The sequence below is a fragment of the Chiloscyllium plagiosum genome, chromosome 30, assembly GCF_004010195.1.
Source record: "Chiloscyllium plagiosum isolate BGI_BamShark_2017 chromosome 30, ASM401019v2, whole genome shotgun sequence".
Classification (NCBI taxonomy): domain Eukaryota; kingdom Metazoa; phylum Chordata; class Chondrichthyes; order Orectolobiformes; family Hemiscylliidae; genus Chiloscyllium; species Chiloscyllium plagiosum.
In genome coordinates this window covers 35,152,433-35,165,548 of record NC_057739.1, presented here as the reverse complement: position 1 = coordinate 35,165,548, position 13,116 = coordinate 35,152,433, and the positions used below count along the sequence as shown (strand labels likewise).

General features: G+C 40.5%; 1 protein-coding gene across 2 annotated transcripts in view; it reads right to left on the bottom strand.

The window, feature by feature from the left end:
• The window catches only part of med27 (mediator complex subunit 27), a 241,464-nt gene extending 230,688 nt beyond the window's left edge, over nucleotides 1–10,776 (bottom strand). For both annotated transcript variants that reach the window (XM_043720349.1, XM_043720350.1), the window contains exons 1-2: nucleotides 10,528–10,776; nucleotides 1,023–1,167 (exon numbers count right to left, since the gene is read on the bottom strand). In XM_043720349.1, coding sequence (XP_043576284.1) covers nucleotides 1,023–1,167; nucleotides 10,528–10,730 — 348 coding nt within the window. In that variant the 5' untranslated portion in view covers nucleotides 10,731–10,776. The remainder of the gene's footprint in view (nucleotides 1–1,022; nucleotides 1,168–10,527) is intronic.
• Nucleotides 10,777–13,116: the final 2,340 nt, after the last annotated feature.

The window sequence follows — 13,116 nt, the reverse complement described above, 5'->3', positions numbered from 1 at the left end:
TGGAAACTCAATTGCCTTAAATTCCAGAGATGTGAAACTTCCAAGACAAAGAAAGACTAGGACAAACTTTTTTTTAAAAATGTCAATTATTTTTGCTGTTAGAAGCAGCTAACTGTTAAAATTGTGATACTGCTTGGTTATAATTCATTTCCATCTGCTAATTCTGTTGTAACAGACATAGTTATAAAAATACAATTTGAAAAAATACATACTTCAGTGATAAAAAGCAGAGCTGCACTTAAAACCATCTACACTTTAAACAATCAAATGATTTTCGCAGTGGCATTGTGTGTGCACTTATGCAGTGCCACTGCATTTTAGCTAATGAGATCCAGCATCCAGGGAACAGGAGATTCGACGTTTCGGGCACAGGCCCTTCTTCAGGAATCCTGAAGAAGGGCCTGTGCCCGAAACGTCGATTCTCCTGTTCCCTGGATGCTGCCTGACCTGCTGTGCTGTTCCAGCAATAAAGTTTCAACTTTGATCTCCAGCATCTGCAGACCTCACTTTCTCCCCTAATGAGATCCATACTGGTTTAGCATGTTGATGGCCATAGCCTGACAATTCACCTGTAATAATTTAGTCAACAACTTAGGAAAATAACAGAATGAATAATGGGTCAGTTAGAGTTTCAATCTTAGCACCACAATTTCTACACTCTTAAAATGCTCATATTTTCTAACTAGCAGAAGAATTAAGGATGAAATACTACATAAGGAGGTAAATGTATGTGGTTACTGCCAACGAGATCCTTTAACAACTGACATTTATTTGGGAGGTTTCAATTTATTTGTTACAACTTCGGTAAAATTAATAAACTGATAGGTTCTGTTAAAAAAAAGATGGCTAATGCACTGAAGTTATGATTTATTAAAAGTCTTTATACAAAATAACATGCTGCAACTTTTTTTTTATGAAATTCAGAAGAATAAAGCAAGAAAGAGATAGCAACCGATTACCATTCCAGTTCTGGTTGGTGAAAAAATTGGCCAAAAAAACATTAATATTGATAGGTCACCTACCTTGTTGGACCACTTGTATGCCTGCAAAAGCTGACTATACAAGGGAGTTTTATCCTGCACCGGATCAAGGCTCAACAAACCACTGTTATGGAGAGGGTGACTCTCTGATGGTCGCCCCACCAGGTTACTCAGACGTTCCAACTCACTGAAAAAATCAAAAGCAACAGGAGCCATCAGTTCATCAGCTCTACAGAAAAACATGCATGCAGTCATTCTTATTTCAATCAACACATTCAGAAAAATAAATTAAAAAACCTTTTTTTAAAATCAATCAGAAGAAAATGAAATCAATGTTCAAACTTTGATGCGTTTGTCAAATTTTTTTGCTGTGCAAACATGGGGTTTTAAAAAAAAAAACTGAAAACAACAAATGCTGGAGATCACAACGGGTCAGGCAGCATCCATGGAGATAAAGCTAACATTTCAAGTCATCCAGACTTGAAACATTAGCTTGTTCTCTTTCCATTAATGCTGCCTGACCTGCTGTGATCTCCAGCATTTGTTGTTTTCAGTACAGATTCAAACATCTGCAGTAATTTGTTCCTACAAAATGTTTTTAAATTTCATTACAGTATTGGATACAGAACTGACATGAAGGTAGGAGAGAGAGAATGGTGTTGGTGGAGGGTTAGTTTTCAGACTGGAGGCCTGTAACCAACAGTGTGCCACAAGGATTGGTAAATGATCCACTGCTTTTTGACATTTAAATAAAAATGGTTTGGATGAGAACATAGTAAGTTTGCATAGGACATCAAAATTGGTGATGTAGTGGACAGCGAAGAAAGTTACCTCAGAGAACAACGTAATCTTGATCAGATGAGCCAATGGGCCAAGGAGTGGCAGTTAGAGTTTACTTTAGTTAAATCTGAGGTACTACACTTTGGAAAGGCAAATCACAGCAGGATGTATAGACTTAATGGCACACTTATAACACGCCTGGGCAGATTAAGATAAGATAGTTAAGGTGTGTTTGGTATTTGGGGCTGCCTTTATTGGTCAGTGCATTGAGAAAGGAGTTTAGAAGTCATGTTGCGGCTATACAAGACATTGGTTAGGCCATTACAGGTTGTTCTGCTATGACGAGCATTTTGTTAATGCGAATCTGCTATAACGTGATTGATGAAGTGGGGGCACTATTTCTAAAGCGCAAAATTTTAAAGCGTGTATTGATTATAATGTGATTCCGGCCCCATTAGTTTAAATGATTTTCTTACAACACGGGACTGCATAAGGACAGAATTACTACATTATAGCAGAACTGACTGTATTGGAACAGTGCATGCAATTCTGTCTCCCTGCTACGTTGTGAAACTTGGAAGGTTTTGAAAAAGATTTGCAAGAATGTTGCCAGGGTTGGAGGCTTTGAGCTATAAGGAGAGACTGAATAGGCTAGGGCTATTTTCCTCTCAGCGTCGGAAACTGAGGGGGTGACCTTAAAAGAGATTTATAAAATTATGAGGAGCATGGATAGGGTAAATGGACAAGGTCTTTTCCCCAGGGTGGGGTGAGTCCAAAACTCGGGGGCATAGGTTTAAGGCAAGAGGGAAAAAATTTAAAAGGGACCCAAGGGGCAACGTTTTCCACACAGAGTGGTGCATATATGGAATGTGCTGCAGAGGAAATGGCGGAGGCACTTGGATGAGTATATGAATAGGAAGGGTTTAGAGGAATATGGACCAAATGCTGGCAAATGGGACTAGATTAATTAGGATATCTGGTCGGCAGAGATGAATTGGACCGAAGGGTCAGTTTCCATGCTTTATATCTCTATGACTCCACTAAAATCACAAAACACAAAGTGAAAAAGAGAGCGTTAAACAATCTCAGAGAATGAGACGGAAAATTAATTACAGTGGTAAAGAAATAGGAAAGCAATTGTAAGATGAAGCTTCCTGTCAATAAGTTGCGCTAAAAAAAGGTAAAGCATTGTTCCATTAAAATGCATTCCTTGTTGCAAGCTATAAATCTCTATTGTAAAAACAGCACATCTCAGGTTTAGAAAGACTGTCAAAAACAGTTAATCCTCCAGTCAGATGTTACCACATCAACTGTTGAAAACACTTTGGAAAGGATATCTGCAATGAAATAACTGAGTTTTCCATTTTCTTTGGCAGAATCTCATAGGATCTGAATAACTGGAGCTATGGTAGAATTACACAATAAGTCCAGCAAGATCTTGCAACATTGGGAGCAACTTGCTGTATCATTTAATCAAGTTCTGGGCATTCAGACAACATTCTGGCTCAGCAGCAAGTTGCCTATTAAGAGGGATTATTGCTCATTAACAGCCATATTAACTGTGGATGGCATCTCCCTAAAAATGCCAAGAATTCTTGATACAGAAGTCAGACTGGATACTTGACTATTTCAATTTGCTGAAATTGGTGGTGAAGAGCTTCCATATTGGTAACCCCACAACAGCATCGGAGGGCATGATCCAAAGGCACCAGTTAGGTGCACCCCACATCCACAAATATTGGCATTCAACACTGGCCAGACTCAAAGAACGGTGTTGGTAGATCTTCATTTACAGCATGCTTCTGTACTTCAAGCTGCATCTTGGGCCACACAAGCAACTTGCACTGCAATGCTGCAGCAAGGAGCATGAGTTTACATTCACCCTACATGGATTCACACAGCATCATCATTTAGTCTTGCCTTTTTGCACCTTGCCCCTTAGCCTTGTCATTTAGCACAGATACCAAGGCAGGAAGCTTGTTATGGTTGTCAGTGATCCTCAGTCAAGAAAGATAGCATTCAGCCAGGGGTCACTGGTACAGCAAGCCAAAGACAGCCTGCAATATCAGCCAGGGGCTTGGACACTGACCATCTCGAGTGGCTGGCTGAGGAAGTTAGGCTTCCCTCCACATCAGAAGCGAAGAGCTGAATGTGAGGCAGCCAACTACCATCCACCTTTACTCTTTCTGCCCATCAATGGGCTGTTTTCTTTTAAATTCACTCATGGGACAAAGGCATTATTATCCTGCCCTAGTTGCCTGGGAAGACAGCGGTCAGGTGTCTTCTCGAACTTCTGCAGTTCACATGCTATAGTTCCCAGGGAGGGGAGTCCAGGATTTGGACCCAGTGACAGTGATGGAATGATGATATATTTCCAAGTCAGGATGGTGAGTGGCTTACAGGTGAACTTGTTGGTGGTGTTCCCATGTATGTGCTGCCTCTTCCTTCTAGATGGAAGCAGTTTAGAGCTTGGAAGGTGCTGCCTAAGGATCTTTGGTGTGTCTCTACAGTGCATCTTGTAGATAGTACACACTGCTGCTACTGAGCATCAGTGGTGGAGGGAGTGGAAGATTACAGACCTAGTTCACACTGGGGATACTCTCCATCATGTTCTGTAGTACTACCATCATGCTAAAACCTTTGAACAGAACTAGTATCTCAATGCTGGATAGTAGGAGGTGCCATAGGCCATCAGCAGCAGAACTGTATTTAATAATTATTAGTGACCTCAAAGCCTGATATATCCTCCACTCTATCACTATAATTAAGTCAGGAGATCACTCTGACTCAATGAAGAGTGCAGGAGTAGCACCTCGCATACCTAAAATAGGGGTGTCAACTTGGTGAAGCCACACAGGACCATCTTCATTTCAAACAGTAGAAGCAGCATACAGAGTTAAGTGATCCCACAACTAACAGATCAGATATAAGCTCTGCAGTTCTGCCACCAACAGTTGTGAATGGGGATGGAAAATTAAACAACTAGAAGTTAAAAGCTCCAGAAAAGTCCCAGTCTTTAATGATGGAATAGTCCACACATAAGTACAAATGACAAGTTGAAGCATTTGCTCCAATCTTCAGACTGAGGGATCAGTCTCACATACCTCCCGAGGTCTCAGCATCACAGTCTTCAATCAACTCAATTCACTCCATATGATATCAAGAAATAGCTGACAGCACTGGATGCAGCAAAGGCTTTGGGTCCCAGCATTATTACTGAAGACTTGTGCTCTAGAACTAACTACACCCCTAGCCAAGCTGTTCCACTACAGCCACTGCAATGGCACCTATCTGGCAATGTGGAAAACTGCCTAGGTTCATCCAATCCACCAAATGCAGATCAAATCTAACTCAACCAACTACTGACCTGCCAGTCTTCAACAGTGCTATCAAACAGTACTGGGCAGTAACCCAGTTACTGATACTCAATTTGAGTTTCCCACAATATTCAGGTCCTATCCTCATTACAGCCTTGGTCCAAATATGAACAAAAGAAGTGAACTGCAGAGGATTGGTAAAGTGACTGCTCTTGACATCAAGGTAGTATTGATAGAATATGGTGAAGAGTCACAGCGAAGATAGAGCCAATGGGAATTGGCCAGGGAGGGGGGGAGGGGGAGTGGAGTACAGAAACGGAACTGGATCAGCCATATAAATGTCCATGGAGAAGCTAGGAATTCTGCAGCAAGTATCCCACCTTCTGCCTCCCCAGTGCCTGTCCACCATCCACAAGGCACAAGTCAAGACCATCAGGGAAGACTCCCCATTTGTCTAGATGACAAACTCCAAAAACACCAAGCTCAACACCATCCAGAACAAAGCAGACTCTTTAACCAACATCTTCCTCAAATGCGTACAGGGATGCTCATCGGGATAACATGCTGAGGAACTAACTATAAAACAGGCCATTTAACCTGGGTATTATGCAATTAGAAAGGAATAATTGGAGAAGAAATTGTGACATCCCTTTTGGGGACAAGCCACTATAATTTAATAGAATTCTTCATCAAAATGGAGAGTGAGGTAGTTGATTCTGAGACTAGAGTCCTGAATCTCAATTAGGGGAACTATGATGGTATGAGGTGTGAATTGGACTATGATGGATTTGGAAATGTTACTGAAAGGAATGACAGTGGAGAGGCAATCAAAGAGCAACTGGGTGAACTATAAAAATGGTTTCTTCCCAATTGGCATAAGAGAGCAAAGAGAACAGTGGCCAAACCATGGCTTACAAGGGCATTTAGAGACAGTAGTAGATACAAAAAGAAAAGCCATAAAAATTGGCAAAAGACATGAGGATTGGGAACAGTTTAGAAGTCAGAAAAGGAGGAGCAAGGATAATTTGAGGCAGCACGGTGGCTCAGTGGTTAGCACTGCTGCGTCACAGCACCAGGGTCCCAGGTTCGATTCCAGCATCGGGTGACTGTCTGTGTGGAGTTTGCACATTCTCCCCGCGTCTGCGTGGGTTTCCTCCAGGTGCTCCGGTTTCCTCCCACAGTCCAAAGATGTGCAGGTCAGGTGAATCGGCCATGCTACGTTGTCCATAGTGTTAGGTGCATTAGTCAGAGGGAAATGGGTCTGGGTGGGTTGCTCTTCGGAGGATCGGTGTGGACTGGTTGGGCCAAAGGGCCTGTTTCCACACTGTAGGGAATCTAATCTAATCTAAGCAGGGGAAAATAGAGTAAGCATGCAGGAACAGAAGAACTATGAAATTTTCTATCAGTATGTAAAAAAGATTAGTTAAAACTAATGTAGGTCCCTCACAATCAGAAACAGGAGAATTTATAATGGGGAACAAAAATGTCCAACAAACTAAATTCATACTTCACTTCTATCTTCGTGAAAAGGAGGACACAAATAACATACCAGAAGTTATGAGGAACACAGAGGGAGAAATTAAAGCAAATCTGTATTAATAAAGAAATAACGTTGGGAGAGTTGATGGGATTCAAGGCCAATAAACACCCAGTCCTAATAATCTACCTTCCAGAGTATTTCAGGAAGTGGCACCTTGAAATACTGAATGCATTGGTGGTCATATTACAAGATTCTTTAGATTCTGAAACAGTTCCTACAGATTGGAGGGTAGCAAATGTAACATCACTATTTAAAAAGGGAGACAGAGAGCAAATAGGGAATTATAGACCAGCGAATCTGGTAGTGGGGAAGATGTTAGAATGCATTATCAAGGATTTTATAGCACAGCACTTAGAAACTGTGGTAGAATCAGACACAGTCAGCATAGATTTACATAAATCTTGCTTGACAAATCTACTGGAAATCTTCAAAGGATGCAACCAGTAGAGTTGATTGGGAGAGACAATGGATGTGGTTTGTTTGGATTTTCAGAGGGCTTGAGACAAAGTTCCACATAAAGTTAAATGTGTAAAATTCAAGCAGATGGGATAGGGAAGTGTACATGGTGACAGACAGAAAATTGGTTAGCTGACAGGAAACAAAGAGTAGGAATGAATGGGTCTTTTCCTGTATGGTAGGCAATGATTAGTGGGGTATTGCATGAATCGGTAAAAGGATTCCAGCTATTCACAATATGTGTTAATGATTTAAATAGGGAACTAAATGCAATACCGCAAAAATTGCAGCTGACACAAAGTTGGGTGGAACAGTGAGCTGTGAAGAGGATGCAGAGATTTTGCAGTGCGATTTGGACAGGCTGAGTGAGTGGCAAAAGCATGCCAGATGCAGTATAATCTGGATAAATGTGAGGTCATTCACTTTGGTAACAAAAATTGGAAGGTAGACAACAATTTGAATGGTTGTAAATTGGGGGGAGGGTGGTCCCCACAAGGTTTGGTTGTTGTAGGTAAGTGTACAGATACAGCAGGTAGTAAAGACAGCAGAGAGAGAGGCTTTAAGTAAATAAACAAGGATGGCTTGCTGAAGTTTTACAGGGCATTGATGAGGGTACACCTGAAATATTATGGACAATTTTGCTCTCCAATTCTGAAGGCGGCTTATCAGATTGAATGCTGGGATGGTAGGATTGACATACAAGGAAAGAGTCAGTCAGTTCGGATTATATTCACTGGAGTTTAGAAGAATAATGTGTGGGATCTCAGTGAAGTCTATAAAATTCTAATAGGACTAGACAGGATAGTTGTGGGCAGGATGTTCCCAATGGTAAGTGAGTCCAGAACCAGGGGTCAGAGTGTAAAAGCAAACCTTTTAGGACTGAGGGAAGGAAAAACTTCTTCGTCCAAACTGGTGAAGCTGTGGAATTCACTACCACAGACTGTGTTTAAGGCCAAAGTGTTACATGTTTTCAAGGAGGTGGAGGACATAGCTTTTGTGGCGAAAGGGATCAAGGGATATGGGGGCTGGGCAGAATTAGGGTATCGAACTCAACGATCAGCCATGATCATATTGAATGGCAGAGCAGGCTGAGGATTCAAATAGCCTATTGCTCCTATCTTCCCTGTTTCTAAAATGACAGCCCAAATTACAAGAAAGCTCTCGGGTAGAACATGATCTGCCTCAGAGCCAAGGTGAGTGTCAAACATTTTGAATAGATTTTGCAGCATCCTGGATGTTATTTTGTTCCTGCTAGTCCCATTGTCATTTAAAAAAGAATTACCGTGCCCAGTTGGTCACATTTTAAAAATTTTCATAAAACAGAAAATGCAAGTCAAATTACATTTGGCCCTTACTCACTCCTACCAACTGAACTTTAGAAAAAAAGAAAGAGTTCAATGGTTTGCGAGATAAATGCAAACTGCAATGGAGTACCATTCATGCTTTAAACAGGACAGAAAATGGGCGGTACGGTGGCTCAGTGGTTAGCACTGCTGCCTCACAGCGCCAGGGACCCAGATTCAATTTCTGCCTCGGGCAATTGTCCGTGTGAAATTTGCACATTCTCCCTGTGCCTGCATGGGTTTCTAGTTTCTTCCTATAATCCAAAGATGTGCAGGTCAGGTGAATTAGCCATGCTAAATTGCCCATAAAGTTAGGTGCATTAGTCAGGAGTAAATATAGAGTAGGGTAATGGGTCTGGGTGGGTTACTCTTTGGAGGGTCACTCTTTGGAGGGTCGGTGTGGAATTGTTGGGCCAAATGGCCTGTTTCCATACTGTCGGGAATCTAATCTAATCTGAAAAAAAAAACACAACCATGAACCTTAGTTGATATCCTTTTTCAAGGGAGGTTGATAACTGCTGCAACAAACTTACTGCTGTTGCAATTGAAATAAGCTAATATGTCCAGATCAAGCAATTGTAAGGCCTCCCTATGCTGCTAACTACTTCAAAAATGAACGTGTCAATTACTGAGTGATTAACAGGGCCACTAATTCAAACTATTAAAAATAACCCTTGGCCTTTTCAAGGATGGTATAGTCTGCTGTTCAGAGTAGATGCATCAACTTCACATTATAAACAATCTTTGGTGCCATATGCGTTTCCTAGTTAACTCAAGGATAATGTTTGCGTTTCTGAGGAAGCCATGTTCAAAAGACAATAGTCAAGAATTGAAGGTAGAGGGGATTTTTACTGCTCTAGATGTCAGAATTTTTAAATGCACTCTCACTGACAGCACTGAATCTACCCTTAAGATTGCACTTCAGTTTATAGGAATGACTTCTATTCATAAATAAAACTGTCAACCGGCCTCAGACATATTAAAATTTTCCACTCTCATCTGCACCCAATGTCTGAAAACTAAATAGAGGCATACTTTTGGCCTCTGCAATTGTCTACTATTATAACATTAGCCATGAAGGAGTTCTTCCAACAAAACTTTACAGTAGGGACACTGTAGTGAAGTCAATAGTGAGCTTCTTAGGGGAAACCCAAAGAAACACTAAGAAATTAAAACAGTTTAAGTAATAAAATCACAACAATTAATCAATTTGATTCTTGGGATTATACCTATATTTAAACACTCTCTTCCCAAAAATGCTGATTGAGTGCTCCTTCTTTTCAACCATCATTTTTGGTAATGGCAGTTGATTTTATAATCCGCTTTTATTGTTAACTCAAATAGAAAGGCATCTCCCTTAACCAACCTCTTCCTGATCTAACAGTTATAAAACAGTATTTCAGAAGTGTAATATTGTTACTAATATTATGGAGAAAAGAATGCTTAAGACATCATTTATTGTTGTGTCAACACTTAATTCATCACTCCAAATTTCTCATTACTTACCACCAGCAATTCTTCATCTTAGCTTTGTCTGCCACTATATATTTCTTCCAGATTATTTAGATTTTGAAGCTCCAAAACAATAAATTTCACTTTTATACAGGCCTTTTCATAGTTCAACTAGAAATGGTACAAAACCTAAAACATCCCCAAAAGAAGAATTTTACTCTGCAATCTGGGAAACTCATGTAGGTTTATTTTTATCCTACAATATTAGTTACCTATGCCATATTGCAGTGATCTCTGAAGTATTTCATAAAGCCTGAAAGATCTGCAAAGAAATAAAGAGCTATGAGCTGTTGGGAAATGGATAAAGAGAGGTTTAAAAAAGTAAATACATATCACATGCAGATGACCAGCTCTAAACTATCTACCAAATTAATCCATTTTCAAATTCTTAGTCATTGCATGCAACAGGAACATTGCTTCACTAAGTCTATGAACTAACTCTCATAGAATGCAATTTAGGAAACTGTAAAGTCCATGAGCAAGCTTCGCAGCTACATCAGTAAACGCAAGCAAATGAAACACTCCTTTTTGAAAAGGAATCACTCTACAGCCACAACTCAATATTCCGGCTCTGCTCCAAAACTCAGCGCTTGACTTACTTCAAGTCCCTGTTGACAGCATGAAGATTCTCCTGAAAGTCGCTGATGAAAGCCTTTTCTCTGCCCTCCAGACTCTCTTTATTCTTCATTCCATCCTTGAGAGTGTCAAAGACACGGGTAACACTGGACCGAAGCTGCTGAATGGCATTAATCGCATGAGCGAAAGCATCCAGGTTTATCCCAACACTCAAAGTATCCGCCATCTTCTCACCGCTACCTAGCGACCATTTCGGTGCACATTAATGACGAAACCAGCCATTGATTGACGCCTTTTGATGACGGAATAAAGACTGTGGTTCATGCTCAGTCCAGACAGACTACAACTCCCGGTATGCAATGCGGTGCCCATTTCTCCCATGGACAATTAGAAAGGATCAGTGAAGTGCAGTACCCAAGAGAATGCACCAGTTTCCGCACAATTCATTATTTAATTCAGCTATTCACAGGAACTGCTGTCAGAACGAGCAAGTGTCTATTCTATATCGCTGAAAATAGATACCGGGCAAAATGTTATTAGTGGTTTAGCAAAGCAAATAATATTTCGCAGTGTTGACGCCTTATAATGCCACCTTAGGTGGTCTACTTCTGGAATGCAGCTCTCGTAAAGTTAGAGACCACATAAATAGATACTAGCACTCACACTGCTCACCAGCACTATACCCACATCAATGCTGGAATCTCAGATAATGTGTAAAGGCCAGCAGACTGGAGAAACAAATGGTGCACACAAGAACTTGAGTCTGAATCGTAATGTTCATAGTAGTGCAACATTACAGTTCAAGTTATCTCCTGGTGAGGAAGTTATTTTGCAATAAGAGGCCTGAAATTTCAATTTGTTTCATCTGCATAACCAGCAGTTAGACTCTCAGAATACATAAACCAATATTTCATCAGTTAAAGAACATAGATTAGATTTTCCAGTCAGTGCACTTCACTTTTCCAGACAGAAGTTTAAATCTCAGCAGCAGTAATGCTAATATGCAGCCAATCAATGAACTATGGTGACTGTTCAAAAGTCAAAACCAGGACACATTGAAAAGCTGTAGCAAGGTGTGATACTGTAATGATTGTCATGTTGAGGGACCAGAGTCTAGATTAGACTGGTGCTGGAATTGAGGGACCAATGTCAGGAGGAAGGGCTGTTGGTGATAGGTGGTCATGTGATTATATTTCACAGAGTGTTCCAGTAAGAGTTGTCAATCTGATTCAGTAGGTTGTTTAAAAGGTGTCATAGCAATGGAGCCCCATTGGCACAAAAAAACTAGTGACAACTCCTTTGAAGATATCAAGGGGAGCTGAATGGAGGAATATAAATCTGTAGCATGCAATGCAATGCAGTAGAACGTGATGGGTGTTTAAAAAATCAAGGCAGATTTTTCCCCCGACTGATTTTACATTCAACAAAAAGGGAAAAGATGAAAAGTAGGGCATTTGTCAGGACACCAAAACACTAAATTGAAAACTGTCACTATCCTTGGATAACTTGGACATCTCATCATCCCAAATTGAATTATTTTTACAAAGATAAAATCAAATAGTTCCAAACACTGGATCACTTCACTTTTTCTAAGTTCTCAGGTGGCAAACTGTATGATAAAGGCTGGATTAAATTAGAGACGAAATAAAAATAAACAAATGTTTACAATAGTTTTTTAAAAGCTGTGGCTTTTCTATTGAACTTGAAGAAATTCAACATTCTATTCATAGGAAATTAACAGTGAAAGTGTTTTAAAGCAATAATTATGATGTTCGTGAGTCATCTTCTAGTGCAGTGAGTATTGTCCCTGCCTTAGAGTCAGTAAGCCCAAGCTCAAGTCTCACCCCAGGATTTGATAATCAGCATGTGTGGATTATTGCTTCCAGAATGTATGTTTCCAGAGTGCTACTCATTTAAATGTAGCAGAATGTGGATATAGTATGAGTCTGTGATTCTGAGACAACTAGGGCATAAGGAAGAAAAGTCATTCATAATGTGACCAAACATGTTAATAGGTAGGGGAGTTCAAAACTAGAGACCATAGGTTTAATGTGAGAGGGGAAAGATTTTAAAGGGATCTAAGGGCAACTTTTTCACATAGAGGGTGGTGCATATATGGAATGAACTGCCAGAGGAAGTGGTAGATGCAGATACAGTTATAATACTTAAAAGGCATTTGGTCAGGTACATGAATAGGCTTAGAGGGATATGAGCCAAATGCAGAGAAATGGGACTAGTTTGATTTGAGAAACCTGGTTGGCATGGATGAGTTGGACCAAAGGGTCTGTTTTCATGCAGTATGACTCTATGACCTGCAAATGCTTCCAAAACATACCAATGGAAGGTGGCAAAAGCAGGTGATATTTTTTCTGATCACCTATATAATGGAAAGCACGTTGGAGCCTCAACATCACAATCCAGACTACAACTTCCATCTAAAAGGACATAGAACATAGAACATAGAACATAGAAGAATACAGCGCAGTACAGGCCCTTCGGCCCTCGATGTTGCGCCGATCCAAGCCCACCTAAACTACACTAACCCACTATCCTCCATATACCAATCCAATGCCCGCTTAAATGCCCATAAAGAGGGAAAGTCCACCACTGCT